This window comes from Procambarus clarkii, chromosome 52 (assembly GCF_040958095.1).
Source record: "Procambarus clarkii isolate CNS0578487 chromosome 52, FALCON_Pclarkii_2.0, whole genome shotgun sequence".
In the NCBI taxonomy this organism is placed as follows: Eukaryota; Metazoa; Arthropoda; class Malacostraca; order Decapoda; family Cambaridae; genus Procambarus; species Procambarus clarkii.
This window is the reverse complement of record NC_091201.1, coordinates 6,941,288-6,959,111: the sequence shown is the minus strand read 5'-3', so window position 1 is coordinate 6,959,111 and position 17,824 is coordinate 6,941,288. Positions and strand designations below refer to the sequence as shown.

Here is a 17,824-nt window from a genome sequence, read left to right as displayed (position 1 = left end):
CTTTATAATATCGATCATAGACATATAAATATTCTTCAATCTTCTCATCTATAAGAGTTTTCCTTTGGTCCATCACTACATATTAGTACTTTCCACCAAACAGTTAAGTACTATCATTTCAGGAAGATTGGTTGCCTGCAGAGACATTACCTGGGATAAAGCATTAATGACAATTAAGGTTGGGAAGTCTATCGCCCACTTCCCAGGGGCGATAGACTTAACCTTACCGTGCGGTTAATTTTACTTGCCAATTGAATTTGAAATTGAAATAAGTTTATTGAGGTAAAATACACACAAAGGGATGAGGTAGCTCAAGCTATTCTCACCCCATTGAGTACAACGTGTTAATACATACATAGACACACATCACAAATAAACACATTACCAAACATTCTGAGAGATAAACATATACATTTCCTCCTTCACAAGTAGTATGTTATCAGACGTACACACAAATACTTTTATGACCTAGGTATACTGTATAGACAATTTGCAAGACACCTGCAGATAATTCAACAAAATATTACAATCTTGGTGCAAAATTCTTATATCTCTCAAGAATATCATCAACCTTTCCGTTGTGACACATCCAGGCTATTTGTTCAGGAACAGTCCTTATCTCAGTGTTTCTATATACATTAATCAACGGACAATCAAGAACATAATGGGCCAGGGTGTGAGACCTTAACATACCACATAGTTTACACTTCGTGTCATTATCATGAACATCTATCCCATATTCCCAGTAATATTTGTACCCAAGCCTGAGCCGCATGTACACAGAGTCACTCCAAGCATTTCTCCTTTTACCATAAGTGAAATGGGTGTTTTGACTCACATACATGTAGTGTTGCATGGTTTGACTTCTCTCATACATTATCTCTCTCCTCTCCACTCCTGCCTGTGCCTGAATATTTCTGATTTTGCTTCTTATTTGTCTCATTGTGAATTCACATTCAATGTCAACTTGTGGTTTTGATGTGGCACGTTTGGCCAAGTCATCCGCCACCTCGTTGAGCACTATTCCAACATGAGATGGAATCCACATGAATTTCACACTATAACCTTTCAGCTGTATCTCAGTTATTCTTCTCTTACAGTCCTCAACTATAGACATGCAGACTGGGTTTCGACTGTTTAAGGACTCCAGTGCTCCTCGGCTATCGACAAATACAAAAACATTTTTGTCGTCATGACGTACTTCCTCCAAACACGCCAGAATGGCCTGCAGTTCAGCTTGTGTGGATGATATATAATTACTAAGCCGGAGTTCAATTATCCTGTCCACAGTCCCAAACTCCGTATATTCCCTTATTAGGACACCACACCCTGCCCTGCCATCCTCCGCCACCGACCCGTCGCAATATACATGTAAACTGTTGCCTCTTGGTAACCGAGATATCATGCTTCCATACAAACACCGTAATTGTCCCGGTCAACTTGCCAAGGTTCCGAAGATCAACGACCCCAGGGGGCCCGGTCTCTGACCAGGCCTCCTGCGGTCGTCGGTCTGGTCAACCAGGCAGCTGGACGCGGCTGTGATTTGTACACATTACATTATAAAAGCATAACTAATAACTTATTCAATTTCTTAACATTAGTAGCCCAAATCAGCCGAACCTATTTTAAATTGGACCAAAAAGTCCCAAGTAGCGAGATTAAATATTTAGGAGTGCTGGGTCGTCAAAATTAGCCCAATTCGCTATTTATGGCCCAGTCTGGCAACACTGCAGTCACGGCTACCTCGAGGTACTCTCACCTTTCTAATCAACCAATCAGAGCATTAAGTACTGCGCGCTCACGTTTTCATTGGCTGCCGCATCTGATTGAAGCCACTGGCGAGGCATACTCTCCCCTCACTCTGGAGCGATGTCGCCACTGTGGTAGGCAGGGTGGGGTAAGGAATTTGGGACTTTAGCCTAACGGTTTGCACCGTGGAGTACCACTATACCTACTGAATTCACTGAATTCCGCAGACCACAGAGAAACCTTAGACACCAAACATCTCCGTCCATTCCTAAAGAGGTCGCACCATACAAGCAACCAGTAAGCACTTATAAAAAGAGTGGACATAAGCTTGTGATGAGGGATCCTTCTCTCACACTATTCGTCACACTTCAGGTGGATGGGGATGTACTAATCTCACCTAGAAAACTCAGCGTAATATGTCTATATGTTTTGCAATTCTAAGGTGTTATTTATCATTTTATTGTCCATTATTTGTATTTTCTATTACTCTTATCATTAATTAATATTCCTACAAAATTTATTTTCTTTACTTTTATTAATTCTGCTTTTAATTTTCATAATATTTTTGCCTCTAAGATAAATTCGTTTCTTCTCTAATTAAACAAATAAGTATAGTATTTTACTGTACTTATTTTTTTAGATTTAACATATTATGACCTCTACTCATTTCCACTTTACTTCTCTGTAGAGCATGACAAGTACACTTTAATACATGTACACCGAGCACTGATGTACACTTGGAAGCGTACAACATCCGGCGGCGCTGATGGTGCAGTTCGGCCTCCTAAGGTTTCCCAACGTCAAAAAAACGGTCAATTTAAAGTATCATCTCCTAACCTACCAGAGGACCCAAAACAGAAAACGGAACAGTATGTCACTCTTGCCAGACGCTTCCATTTTCAAGTATGACTATTTTTAGCCTTATGTAACGCATACGAGCAAAAAGCGACGTACTTTGTAGAAAGACAGGTTGTAGGAGGACAGGTTGACCGGTCAATAAAGGACGCTAAGGACCCTCACTTAAATTTTACAAGTTTATAATTCTACACAACATATAAATACATCTATTAGTATTTGTACATTTATTTACAAAGTCCAACTTCACTGGATTTTTGTAGTAGTTTTGTGAATAATTACTTCTTCTGTATACAAAGTATAGTTACAATTCATACACTATTATAAAGTAAATACCCGGTAGTTACAATTTTATTCTCTCTGAGCCGCACCACTGGTCCATATAAGTGATTTTCGTTTCTAAACACTTATATCGATGGTACTGAGGCAATCTATGTTGACAAACTGTTTATTACACTATTTTAATATTTTTAGAGGAATTGGAAAAGAATCATAATTGACCCTCTGAAGTCAGGTTGCATCCAGAGCTGGAATTTTCTTCCTGGGTCTGCAGGACGTCATTGAGGAGCATAGCGTAGGAGATGATGAAGCCGTGGATGGCCAACATCAGGCCGCTGCCGACTCTGTATCCGCCAAAGCACACTACCTGCGGCGGGGCCTCCAGCAGGTTCTCCCTCAACACGTGGAGTTCTGAGTATGGCAGCGCTGCCGGCCTCTTGCGACTGTGTCTCAGATACTGTTTCACTGCCAGGGTCAACATCTCGTGCTGTGGGAGAGAGAGAGAAAGTTATTATTAACATCTATATTGACGAAATTAATTACTAAAATTAGTACAATTTTGCCTAATCTGAGGATTACAATTAAGTCTTATTAAAGTGAGGATAATCTTGGTATCGGGGGGGGGGGGGGAGGGGAGGGGGGTAAAAATAGCCTAAGCTACTCTATCCCTTTGAGATGTATTTTTTTCTTGAATCAGTGAATCTTGGTATTCACTGTCACGCAGGACAGAGGATCATACACAAGACAATAGGTCTAAACTGTAGGCTGAAGTCCATATATATCATCGTTACAATCAATGTTTTAATGTATCAATATGTTAAAACAGCTTTCTATTGTGCACTGCCACACAAGGGCAGGGATGGGTTCATAAGTGATGTAGCTTAGAAGTAATATAAATAAAATTCTTCTTCATTCTTTAAAATGGACAAGCAAATTTTGGAAAAATTGTTAGAATGTCGTCCAGAACACCTGAGTCAATGAAATAGTTACACAGTTGTTGGTACAATTGGCCAGGAGGTCAAAAGTCTTTTACGGTTTCACATTCAACAATATTGTGTTCTAGTGAATGCATTAAAGGTTTATCACAGAGTTTACACTCTGAATATTCTGGTAGTGGCTCAGCCTCACTAACCTGCCAGATGTGTCTATAGCCAAGGTGAATTACCGCAATGACTACATCACATTGCCTGGTCCGGTTGCTGTGTTGACCATACAAATACCTATTATTACATAAGTTGCCATAGCTTTTAATACTGCAGCTTTCAGGTCTTTCAGCATTTCTTAGTTCTTCTAAATCTGAATTAATTTCTTTAATTTGTATGTTTCTAATAATTGCATTAGATAGTGTAAAGTCATAATCGGTGTTTTCTTACCTGCAAGCCTCATTGGCCAATCGATCTACAAAGTCATCTTTACCAACTCCAACATGGGATGGGATCTACACAAATTTTATACAATAGTTATTATCATTGGCAAAAATTACATTCCATTTTATATTACAAGCTACTTCAGACATACACTGTGATGGGTTATTTAAGGACTGCAGAGCACTTTTAGAGTCACAGAATATCACTCCACCACCACTGAGCTTAAGGTATTCAGTGGCTAGATGAATACCCAATTGCTCAGTCTGTGTCGTGCTTGCCCAGTTGTTAGTCTCTGTGTACTAGACATGATCATTTCATTCCCTTTATATACTGCACATGCACAACCTGTTTTACCAGTGCCTAACTGCACAGAGCCATCAGTAAGGGCATAGGATTCACTTGGTTTGGGATTTTGAAGATGACTGTCAATAGTTTCTAATGTTATACATCTCATAGTTTCAGTGTTATACATTTGTTTTACACTGATGGGGGTAGAATGCAAAGAGACCTGCACGTCTTTCCAAGGGAGAATATAGTGGACAGTCTTATCAGGACTAAGAGACACATTCCGTTTCAGAAGATTATAGGCACAACAACTGAGCCACACACTGTAAGGAGCTTTTTACGGCGGATTGAGGGAACAGTCAGAATTGTTTATAATGGATCTCAATTTAATTTGAATAGTACTGGGGGGACCATTATTCTTCAAAGTTTTGACACAAAACATAGTACTATGTAGAACTATTCTTTCGTAAATGGAAGGCAATTTTAGTTCCTTTCTCATGTTAACAATTCTGACAGTTCTAGGACAACCCAGGATGATGCGCATGGCATCATTCTGTACTACATCTAGGCCTTGTAATTGTTTAGGAGAAAAATTAAGAAGATGCAAGGCATAATAATCACCAACAGATCGTATAAAGCCAAAATAAAAATTACGGGTATATTTTATGTCAATGCCACATCCTTTGCCCACAAAAGTTTTGAGAGGTTTAAGACGCTCAACAAGTTTTTTGCGCAGGTTGCTGATGAGATTTGTATCATTAACCTCGACTCCAAGATATTTATAAGACTCACAAGTCTCCAGAGAGAGAAGTGGCCATGTTTAACGCAGAGTGAAGTGTGTACTCACCGAGTTGTGCTTGTGGGGGTTGAGCTCTGGCTCTTTGGTCCCGCCTCTCAACCGTCAATCAACTGGTGTACAGGCTCCAGAGCCTACTGGGCTCTATCATATCTACATTTGAAACTGTGTATGGAGTCAGCCTCCACCACATCACTTCCTAATGCATTCCATTTACTAACTACTCTGACACTGAAAAAGTTTTTTCTAATGTCTCTGTGGCTCATTTGGGTACTCAGGTTCCACCTGTGTCCCCTTGTGCGTGTGCCACCCATCCATCCTTGGCCACCTTGTCAATTCCCCTGAGAATTTTGTATGTGGTGATTATGTCTTCCCTAGCTCTTTTGTCTTCCAACGACGTGAGGTGCAGTTCACGTAGTCTGTCCTCATAAGTCATGCCTCTTAGTTCTGGGACTAGCCTAGTGGCACAGCTCTGAACTTTTTCCAGCTTCGTCTTGTGCTTGACTAGGTACGGGCTCCATGCTGGAGCCGCATACTCCAGGATTGGCCTTACATATGTGGTATACAAGGTTCTGAAGGATTCCTTACACAGGTTTCTGAAAGCAGTTCTGATGTTAGCCAGCCTCGCATAGGCCGCTGATGTTATTCTTTTGATGTGGGGCTTCGAGAGACAGGTTTGGCGTGATATCAACTCCCAGATCTTTCTCTCTGTCCGTTGCGTGCAGGACTTCACCTCCCATTCGGTATTCAGTGATTGGCCTCCTAGTTCCTGCTCCCAGTTTCATTACCTTACATTTACTTGAGTTGAACTTTAGTAGCCATTTGTCGGACCTTTCCTTCAGTTTGTCTAGGTCATCTTGTAGCGTCATACTATCCTCCTCTGTTTCAATCCTCCCCATAACTTTTGCATCATCATCAAACATCGAGAGGAACGAGTCAATTCCTTCTGGGAGATCATTTACATATATCAGAAACAGTATAGGTCCAAGGACTGATCCCTGTCTGACTCCACTGGTGACTCCCCGCCACTCCGAGACCTCACCTCTCACGGTGACTCGTTGTGTCCTGTTGCTTAGGTACTCTCTTATCCAGTGGAGTACCTTCCCTTTCACTCCTGCCTGCATCTCCAGTTTGTGCACTAGTCTTTTATGTGGTACTGTGTCAAAAGCTTTCTGGCAGTTCAGAAATATGCCATCTGCTCAGCCCTCTCTCTCTTGCCTGATTTTTGTTGCCTGGTCATAAAACTTAATTAATACTGTTAGGCATGATTTACCATCTCTGAGCCCATGCTGATGTTGTGTTACAAAGTTCTTCCGCTCCAGATGTTCCACTAGCTTTTTTTGCACAATCCTTTCCATCATCTTGCATGGAATGTAAGTTAGGGACACTGGCCTGTAGTTTAGTATCTCCTGCCTATCACCCTTCTTATATATTGGGACTACATTGGACATCTTCCAAATTTTTGGCAGTTCACCTGTTACAAGTGACTTCTTGTACACCATGGAGAGTGGTAGGCACAGAGCTTCTGCTCCTTCCTTTAGAATCCATGGTGAGATTCCATCCGGGCCTATAGCCTTTGTCACGTCCATATCTAGCTGATGCTTCCTCACCTCCCCACTAGTAATCACAAACTCATCTACTGGTGTCTGGTTTGAAGTTCGCCCCCTTTTCTCTGGGACTTCTCCTTGCTCTTAGATGAAGACTTCCTGGAATTTCTTATTGAGTTCCTCGCACACTTCCTTGTCGTTTGTAGTGAATCTTTATGCCCCTATCCTCAGTTTCATTACCTGTTCCTTCACTGTTGTTTTCCTCCTAATGTGGCTATGCAGCAGTTTGGGGTTGAGTCTTTGCTCTGTTCGATATGTCATTTTCATATTGCCTCTCTACCTCTCTTCTCACCCTGACGTATTCATTCCTGGCGCTCTGGCACCTTTCTCTGCTCTCTGTTCTGTTGTTTCTATAGTTTCTCCAAGCCCTTTTACTTAGCTGCTTTGCTAGCTTGCAACTCTGATTAAACCATGGGTTTCTCATCTCCATTTCATTTTTTTCATTTTTAACTGGGACGAACTTGTCTGCTGCCTCCTTACACTTCTGTGTGATGTAGTCCATCATGTCTTGAACCGTCTTTTCTCTGAGCTCTGTTTTCCAAGCTATTTCAGCTAGGAATTTTCTCACCTCCTCATAGTTTTCCTTCCGGAATGCCTGCCTCTTGCTCTCTGGTCCCTTCCTTGAGTACATTAACCCTTCTTCGACCAGATATTCAAACAACAGTACACTGTGATTACTCATACCCACGGGGGCTTCAGGACCGATTTCCCTCATGTCTGAATCGTTCAGAGTGAATACTAGGTCGAGTCTTGCTGGTTCATCATTGCCTCTCATTCTCGTGGGACCCTTGACATGCTGACTTAAAAAGTTTCTAGTCGTCACTTCCAGCAGTTTCGTTCTCATTGTTTCCTCACCTCAATGTGTTTCCCAGTTTTCTCAGTCTATCCTTCCATGATTAAAGTCCCCCATGATGAGCAGATGGGATCGATTTCTACAGGCAGCAGCGGCGGCTCTCTCAATGATAATGTTAACTGCCATGTTGTTTCTGTCATACTCTTGCCTGGGTCTTCTTTCATTTGGTGAAGGGTTATATATTTCTGCTACTACTACTACTCTTGGTCCTCCTATCATCATGGTGCCTGTTATGAAGTCTCTGAGTCCTTCGCATCCCAGAATAACCATCTCCTCGAAACTCCATTCCTTTCTCATCAGTAGAGCCACTCTGCCTCCTCCCCTTCCTTCCCTCTCTTTCCTTATTACAGTATAGTCCTGGGGAAACACCGTATTCGTAGTGAATCCTGAGAGTTTTGTTTCTGTGAGTCCAAGTACATCTGTGTTTACTTCTTGAGTTCTTTCCCTAAGTTCACTAGCCTTGTTTGTAATCCCATCTATGTTCGAGTACATGACCTTGAAGCTGACTCTCTTCTGTCCATTCTCAGTTTCTGTTGATTCCATTGGAGTTGGAGGGCAAGAGGTGTCTGGGATGGGTGAGCCTAGAAAGGAGGACCAGGGGACGGGAGGTCTGGGGTGTGAGGGGTCTGGGAGGATCTGGAACAGGAGGGCTAGGGGGGTCTGACGTGATGCGGCTGAGGGGGTCCGGGGTTGGGAGTTAGTGGGGGCATGGGATGGGGGAGCTGGAGGGGCATGTGGTGGGAGGTCACGGGTTGGGGTATGCAGCATAGACTGGGGTGGGTTGACAGGGAGGTCAAGGGTTGGGGAGGGGAGCCTGGAGAGGGGAGGCAGGGAGGGAGGGGGGGGGGGTAGGGAGAAGAGCTTAGGGTAGGGAAACTGGGAAGGGCACAAGCTGGAGAAACAGGGAAGGGCATGGGGGGGGGGAACATGGGGGGGGGGAACATGGGGGGGGGACATGGGGGGGGAACATGGGGGGGTCTGGGGTCAGGGAACATGGGGGGCATGGTCTGAAGGGGGACTTTACTGTCTGGGGAGGTGCAGGTGATTTGGGGGGATGGCTGAGGGGTTGGTTGGTGGGATGCTTCTGTTACAATCCTCCCTGGGGGTGCTGGCCTGCTGGTGGGGGGGGGGGATTCCCACTCCCCTCTGAGGTTCCTGGAGGCACTGAGCTGAGACCTGTGGCTCCCATATCCCCATCCCTTTCTCTGCGCCTCCTCCGTGCTTCTGCAGCCTTCCTTCTCTCCTCCCATGTCATGTCCCTTTGCAGAAAGACGTCTTCGTATCCCCCTAACCTCACAAGTCTGCTCTTCCTGGATAGGATTTTCTCCTTTGTTGCCTCGTTAGTGAGCACTATCTTTATCAATCGTTTCCTTTCCCTCTTGTAGATGCCCAGCCTGAAAACCTTCTCTATGTTGCCTTTTGCCTCCTCCATATTCAGTGCCTCCAAGATCTCTGTCATAGTTGCTCGGTCCCTCCTTCTCCACTCCTCCCGATTGGATCCCTCTGGTTCCTGTACTCCTACAACTATAAGTGTTCGTTTCCTCTCCAGCATTTGGTCAGTGCATTTTGCAGCTTCCTGTGAGATAGCTGCTTTCATAGCTGCTGCCTCTAAAGCGGCCTTGGCACCTGGGCTGTTCTGCAGTATTTCTGCAAAAGAGTCCGCCTGGAAGGAACCTTCCATCAGCTTCGTCTCGTGTTTCCAGGAGGTTGCGTACCCTGTGCTGGTTTGAATTGTGATTTTCCCTGAGTCTCTTTATCTCCTCTCTGGCTTCCTCTAACTCACTCCTTTGGCTCGTTATTAATGCTTGCATTTCCTGTAAGTCTCTGCCAAACCCCTCTTTCATATCCTGCAGGTCTCTGCTGAATTCCATTTCCATTGCCTGCAGGTCTCTGCCGAATCCCCCTAATGTCTGGTTGAGCCATTCAAAGGTAGTATCCATCATTCTCCCCTGTCCCTGTCGGGGTGATGTCCCTCCATCATTTTCCCTGGCTGAGGGAAAAAACGTCCTGGCTTTTTCTTGTGCGTGCGTTTGTGTTTTGTATGTAAGTGTGTTTGTCGTATGTGTGTGTTTGTGCGTATGTGTGCGAGTGCGTGCGTGCGTGTGTGTGTGTGTGTTTGTAGGGGTGTGGATACGTTGGAAACTGGTTGTTGTTGTTGTTAAAGATTCGCTACCTGGAACAAAGTTCCATGTAGCACGGGCTATGGTGAGCCCGTAACCGTGTGGAAACTGGGGGTGGGGATGGGTCGGAGATGTCACTTCAGGTCAGGTGGTCAGATGATGGGAGGGAGTAAGGCAGCTGGAAAAGGGGGGGGGGTCTCACTGTGTGGGAGGGGTTTAGGTGTAGGTTATCTTGAGATGATTTCGGGGCTTAGTGTCCCCACAGCCCGGTCCTCGACCAGGCCGCCACCTCCAGGAAGCAGCCCGTGACAGCTGACTATCTCCCAGGTACCTATTTACTGCTAGGTAACAGGAGCATCAGGGTGAAAGAAACTCTGCCCATTGTTTCTCGACAGCGCCCTGGATCCAACCCGGGGGGGGGGGGGGAGGATATCTGGTATGCTAGAGGAAGTGTGATAGGGGGGGGGGAGTACTGTGTGTGTGTGTGTGTGTGTGTGTGTGTGTGTGTGTGTGTGTGTGTGTACTCCCCTAGTTGTACTCACCTAGTTGTGCTTGCGGGGGTTGAGCTCTGGCTCTTTGGTCCCGCCTCTCAACCGTCAATCAACAGGTGTACAGATTCCTGAGCCTATTGGGCTCTATCATATCTACACTTGAAACTGTGTATGGAATCAGCCTCCACCACATCACTTCCTAATGCATTCCATTTGTCAACCACTCTGACACTAAAAATGTTCTTTCTAATATCTCTGTGGCTCATTTGGGCGCTCAGTTTCCACCTGTGTCCCCTAGTGCGTGTGCCCCTTGTGTTAAATAGCCTGTCTTTATCTACCCTATTAATTCCATTGAGAATCTTGAATGTGGTGATCATGTCCCCCCTAACTCTTCTGTCTTCCAGCGAAGTGAGGTTTAATTCCCGTAGTCTCTCCTTGTAGCTCATACCTCTCAGCTCGGGTACTAGTCTGGTGGCAAATCTTTGAACCTTTTCCAGTTTAGTCATATCCTTGACTAGATATGAACTCCATGCTGGGGCTGCATACTCCAGGATTGGCCTGACATATGTGGTATACAAAGTTCTGAATGATTCTTTACACAAATTTCTGAATGCCGTTCGTATGTTGGCCAGCCTGGCATATGCCGCTGATGTTATCCTCTTGATATGTACTGCAAGAGACAGGTCTGGCGTGATATCAACTCCCAAGTCTTTTTCTTTCTCTGACTCCTGAAGAATTTCCTCTCCCAGATGATACCCTGTATTTGGCCTCCTGCTCCCTACACCTATCTTCATTATATTACATTTGGTTGGGTTAAACTCTAACAAACACTTGTTCGATCATTCCTGCAGTTTGTCTAGGTCTTCTTGAAGCCTCAAACAGTTCTCTTCTGTCTTAATCCTTCTCATAATTTTGGCATCGCCCGCAAACATTGAGAGAAATGAATCTATACCCTCCGGGAGATCATTTACATATATCAGAAACAAGATAGGACCGAGTACAGAGCCCTGTGGGACTCCACTGGTGACTTCACGCCAATCGGAGGTCTCACCCCTCACCGTAACTCTCTGCTTCCTATTGCTTAGGTACTCCCTTATCCACTGGAGCACCTTACCAGCTACACCTGCCTGTCTCTCCAGCTTATGTACCAGCCTCTTATGTGGTATTGTGTCAAAGGCTTTCCGACAATCCAAGAAAATGCAGTCCGCCCAGCCTTCTCTTTGTTGCTTAATCTTTGTCACTTGGTCGTAGAATTCTATTAAACCCGTCAGGCAAGATTTACCCTCCCTGAACCCATGTTGGCGATTTGTCACGAAGTCCCTTCTCTCCAGATGTGTTACCAGGTTTTTTCTTACGATCTTCTCCATCACCTTGCATGGTATACAAGTCATGGACACTGGCCTGTAGTTCAGTGCCTCTTGCCTGTCACCCTTTTTGTATATTGGGACCACATTCGCTGTCTTCCATATTTCTGGTAGGTCTCCCGTCTCTAGTGACCTACTATACACTATGGAGACTGGTAAGCAAAGTACCTCTGCACACTCTTTCAGTACCCATGGTGAGATCCCGTCTGGACCAACAGCCTTTCTAACATCCAGGTTCAGCAGGTGTCTCTTGACCTCCTCTCTCGTTATTTCGAACCCTTCCATGGCCGCCTGGTTTACCTCCCTTTCTCCTAGCACAGTGACTTCACCTTGTTCTATTGTGAAGACCTCCTGGAACCTCTTGTTGAGTTCTTCACACACCTCTTTGTCATTCTCCGTATACCTGTCTAAGTTCTAAGTTTCAATATCTGTTCTTTCACTGTTGTTTTCCTTCTGATGTGACTGTGGAGTAGCTTTGGTTCGGTCTTGGCTTTGTTTGCTATATCATTTTCATAACTTTTCTCTGCTTCTCTTCTCACCCTGACGTACTCATTCCTGGTTCTCTGGTATCTCTCCCTGCTTTCTGGTGTTCTGTTATTCCGGAAGTTCCTCCACGCCCTTTTGTTCAGTTTCTTCGCTTCCATACATGCCCTATTATACCATGGATTCTTCTGTTGCTTCTCGGATTTTTCCCTTTGGACCGGTATGAACCTGTTTACTGTCTCCTGACACTTTCGGGTGACATAGTCCATCGTATCATCTTAGTCCATCATAGTCCAGAGTGTCTTACCACTACACCACGGAGACTGGTGATTTCTTTGAGTTTTGTTTTCGACTGCCCAGTGATGTGTTTTTCTTATATCTTTTTTTAAGGGAAGATAGACCATCTTTCGTGTGTTTTTATGTATGTGTTTCTCATCACATCTAATCTTTTTCTTCAAACTTTTTATTAATTTTACAGGAACTAATTCTGTTGTTATTTTCACATTTTATCTTTTTTTTAAGTTATCTTGCTGTTTCAGTTGTCTTGCTGTTAAAGTTATCTTTCTTTTGTCGATAATATAACCCATACTACTGGTTATTGTTTAAAGTCTCATATAATGTTGAATTTGGGTGGATATAAATGGGAGCTGCCCAGCATGGACCAAATGTCTTTCTTCGGTTCCCTTATTCCCATGATCCTAAATATCTCTTTGAAATGCCTTTATTTTGAACTTAAACTATACAAAAAATAATCAAATCAATATAAAAAGATAAAGGTTTATAAATTAAACAATAGAATTGCACTTACTTCATCCATTAACTCTTGAGATTTCTTGCAAATTAGTCCCATGTGGAAGACGGAGATTGATAACGGAATCACATACATGATTTCATGGAACCCGTGCAGGAGTTTGGCTGTACAGAAGATGGCACTCACTATGATTATGAAAAAATTAATTCCCACGACGTATGTTAGAAAACCATTGCTTAAACTTGTAAATATATCTTGTAGCCTGTCAACATAATCACCAATCACTTTGACATGTTCTTCGTATATAATAGTTTCATTCGTCACGTTGCACAGTTGACTCTGTAGTTCTAAGCTCATGTTCTTGTAAACCATTCGAAGCCATTCAATAAAAATGACTGAAAACCATGTTGATATACAGGGCAGAGTTAGATAGCTAAACTGCATGATAAAGAATGGCCACTCTTGCTTCACTGCCTGCCACTCAACCACTTCAGTCAAGCCGTAGGTCCAGGCAACAATGAAGGCGACGATGGAGAGGATTAGCGTAACGATAGGGAGCGTTCTGAAGAGCGCCTCAGGACTCGATGACTTCTTCTTGTAAGCCATGTGAGACGCTGAGTTAGAAATGACTGCTTTCTGAGGGCGACTTGGTATGCGTACACTGAGAGGAGTCTCAAACCCGACATCGAGTTCTTGAAGACTTACTATCTCCTCCAGGATGTCCGGAAGACACTTGGTGACCAGTTTGAGCGAGTAGGTCTTGATTGCAGGGATGACCGCGAAGCCCAGGATAAACAAGGACGATTCGATAACGTTGTTTACGTCGTCGGGACCAGTGGCAGTATGAAAAATTAGCTTCCCCAAGAAGGCGACGAAGAGGCCCAGCATGGGCCACACGAACCAAAATGTGTAGAAGAGAAAGAACCGGATTCTCCGCACCCTGTAACACTTCTCGCCCTCGTCCCATCTTATGAGGAACAAACCCAAGATTTTGAAGGCTAAGAAGGTCTTCTTGTTTACATCTTCCAAACGAAGTAGAGGTTTCTTTATCATTGTTCCACATTGATTCACACTCTCGACGCGTGTTTTAGGCATCATTTTGATATATATTCCAATGCTAATTATGTCTCCTAATTAAGAGAATGTCGTCATTCTGCAATATTGAAAACATTTTTAAGATAAATATTCATATAAAATAATATTAATTTCTGAGCATTATTATAAAGACATTTAAATTGGTCAAGAATCAGTCCTCACATTAATTAGTAATAGAAAAGGGACCATTTTGTAATGGTGAAATACACAATCATACAATCACAAACCCATTTAACACCATTAAGACTATATCGGAATCACTAGGCCTACCCTGTCATAATTATTATGACAGGATAGTAATGTCATACTAATGGTACCCTACCACTAAGACCACTTCGTCACCATTAGAACTATTTCAACACCATTAGAACTACTTCAACTTCAATTAGTGCATTATAAGCACTTTACCCCCATTAGAAGCAAAATGTTAACACTAGAATATTCTCTACACCTTTAGAACCCCCTTATCACCCTTAGAACCACATCGACACCATTAGAGTTACTTTGTCACACCACTACAACCACCACTACAACCACCTCACCACCACTATAACCACCTCATCACCACTACAACCATCTCATCACCACTACAACCACCTAATCACCATTACAACCACCTCACCACCACTATAACCACCTCACCACCACTACAACCATCTGATCACCACTACAACCACCTCATCACCACTACAACCACCTAACCAATACAACCACCTCATCACCACTACAACCACCTCATCACCACTACAACCACCTCATCACCACTACAACTACCTAACCAATACAACCACCTCATCACCACTACAACCACCTCATCACCACTACAACCACCTCATCACCACTACAACCACCTAACCAATACAACCACCTCATCACCACTACAACCACCTAACCAATACAACCACCTCATCACCACTACAACCACCTCTTCACCACTAGAACCACCTCATCACCACAGGAACCACCTCATCACCACTAGAACCACCTCATCACCACAAGAACCACCTCATCACCACAAGAACCACCTCATCACCACTAGAACCACCTCATCACCACAGGAACCACCTCATCACCACTACAACCACCTCATCACCACTAGAACCACCTCATCACCACTAGAACCACCTCATCACCACAAGAACCACCTCATCACCACTAGAACCACCTCATCACCACAAGAACCACCTCATCACCACAAGAACCACCTCATCACCACAAGAACCACCTCATCACCACTAGAACCACCTCATCACCACAGGAACCACCTCATCACCACTACAACCACCTCATCACCACTACAACCACCTCATCACCACTAGAACCACCTCATCACCACTAGAACCACCTCATCACCACTACAACCACCTCATCACCACTAGAACCACCTCATCACCACAAGAACCACCTCATCACCACAGGAACCACCTCATCACCTCAAGAACCACCTCATCACCACTACAACCACCTAACCAATACAACCACCTCATCACCACTACAACCACCTCTTCACCACTAGAACCACCTCATCACCACTACAACCACCTCATCACCACAAGAACCACCTCATCACCACAAGAACCACCTCATCACCACAAGAACCACCTCATCACCACAAGAACCACCTCATCACCACTAGAACCACCTCATCACCACTAGAACCACCTCATCACCACTAGAACCACCTCATCACCACTAGAACCACCTCATCACCACAAGAACCACCTCATCACCACAAGAACCACCTCATCACCACTAGAACCACCTCATCACCACTAGAACCACCTCATCACCACTAGAACCACCTCATCACCACTAGAACCACCTCATCACTACAAGAACCACCTCATCACCACTAGAACCACCTCATCACCACAAGAACCACCTCATCACCACTAGAACCACCTCATCACCACTAGAACCACCTCATCACCACTAGAACCACCTCATCACCACTACAACCACCTCATCACCACAAGAACCACCTCATCACCACTAGAACCACCTCATCACCTCAAGAACCACCTCATCACCACAAGAACCACCTCATCACCACAAGAACCACCTCATCACCACTAGAACCACCTCATCACCTCAAGAACCACCTCATCACCACAAGAACCACCTCATCACCACAAGAACCACCTCATCGCCACAAGAACCACCTCATCGCCACAAGAACCACCTCATCACCACTAGAACCACCTCATCACCACTAGAACCACCTCATCACCACAAGAACCACCTCATCACCACAAGAACCACCTCATCACCACTAGAACCACCTCATCACCACAAGAACCACCTCATCACCACAAGAACCACCTCATCACCACAAGAACCACCTCATCACCACAAGAACCACCTCATCACCACAAGAACCACCTCATCACCACAAGAACCACCTCATCACCACAAGAACCACCTCATCACCACTAGAACCACTTGGTCAGCAAGGGGGTTGCAACTTAACCTAATTCGACGAATATTTTGCTCAATGTAATATTTAAGGTAATTTTGAAGGTAATATTTAAGGTAATATATAAGGTTAAGAGATGTGTACTTTAGTTACGTAATTATGTGACAGGTTACGGGGTCATGGGTATTGATTTCGCTGACACGGAAGATGTACTGATGGTCGCTGTACTCCTATTGGGTCTCACTGCACTTCTAGTAATGCTCACTGTATTCCCACTGGAGTACTGTATACTCTCCCACTGGAACACACACAGTACTCCCGCTGGAGCATGTAAACTACTCCCACTGGAACACACACAGTAGCCCCACTGGAGCACGCAGAGTACTACCTCAAAATCTCTAAGTGTACTTCACCGAATCTCAGTAGTAATCCCTACTCTGATTCTGATATGTTATCGTCCATTCCCGAGATAACAGGAAGGTGCACATTGGCTTCTGATAAACACGACACTTACCCATTGACATAATAGGTGTTTACGTTATAAAATATATGGTGGGCTTGCTATGAGGGACTGGTACTATTAAGGGGTAAGGGTAGTTAGAAGACAGAGTTATCAAATATGGGAGAGCTAAAAGGCCCGGCCCCCAAAATAAACTATCCACAGTAATAATAACTTGCTACTAGACCATATATATCAGTCTAAGGGTTGATCAATGCACTCCCACACAGGAAGAAGGGATACTCTGTTCTGATGTGCTGACTGAAGAGGAAAAAGAAGCTGTAATAAAGCACTACAACCGGTATGTAGACATACTTGCTTTCCTGAAACTGCAGACTGATAAAGTACAAAAGAACAATGGCGGCCTCTGAATCTCATAAGAACAAGTACAGTGTCATCAAGATACTCAGTTGGAATATTGCTTCTCTTAGAAAACGGTATTCAGATCTCCATCATAAGGTTATGACTGAAGACATAGATATTGTCTGCCTCCAGGAAACCCTAACTCCCGCAGGTAAAACCCCGCAGAATTTGCCTAGTTATCAGTGTTATAATCCCAGATCAAAAAATCACTGTACCCACATTTTGCTTCCAGTAGATGAACGACATATGAGATTCAGAAACAAGTAGTGTATTGTGAGGACTAATAATAAACAGAAGCTCCCCTATGACTCTGTAATATCCCCATTGGCCAAACTATTATGTATTAACGACAAGACCTACCATTAATGTATGATGACTTACTGTAAATATGTAGCTCTTGTAATAGCACTTTCTCAGTAACTAGCTGACATTGTATCTATAAGGTGTGAAG

At 44.0% G+C, this 17,824-nt stretch overlaps 1 protein-coding gene across 4 annotated transcripts; it reads right to left on the bottom strand.

Moving 5' to 3' along the window:
• Window positions 1-251: 251 nt before the first annotated feature.
• On the bottom strand, window positions 252-16,886 carry LOC123763689 (uncharacterized). 4 transcript variants are annotated; one of them, XM_045750975.2, is made up of 3 exons: window positions 16,777-16,886; window positions 13,058-14,153; window positions 252-3,370 (listed from the first exon to the last, which is right to left on the bottom strand). In XM_045750975.2, the coding sequence occupies exons 2-3, from the start codon at window positions 14,096-14,098 to the stop codon at window positions 3,095-3,097; spliced, it is 1,317 nt and encodes a 438-aa protein (XP_045606931.2). In that variant the 5' UTR covers window positions 14,099-14,153; window positions 16,777-16,886; the 3' UTR covers window positions 252-3,094. The 4 variants fall into 4 exon arrangements, with proteins under 4 accessions (XP_045606931.2, XP_045606929.2, XP_045606930.2 ...); XM_045750973.2 differs by having other exon boundaries at window positions 16,656-16,884; XM_045750974.2 differs by having other exon boundaries at window positions 16,665-16,884.
• Between the last annotated feature and the right edge of the window lie 938 nt (window positions 16,887-17,824).

Excerpts from the sequence above, each read along its gene's own strand:
- LOC123763689 (XM_045750975.2), bottom strand. The coding sequence starts at position 14,098 with ATGATGCCTAAAACACGCGTCGAGAGTGTGAATCAATGTGGAACAATG. Across the intron at positions 3,371-13,057 it reads CTCAAGAGTTAATGGATGAA|CACGAGATGTTGACCCTGGC; the intron begins GTAAGTGCAATT and ends TCTCTCCCACAG.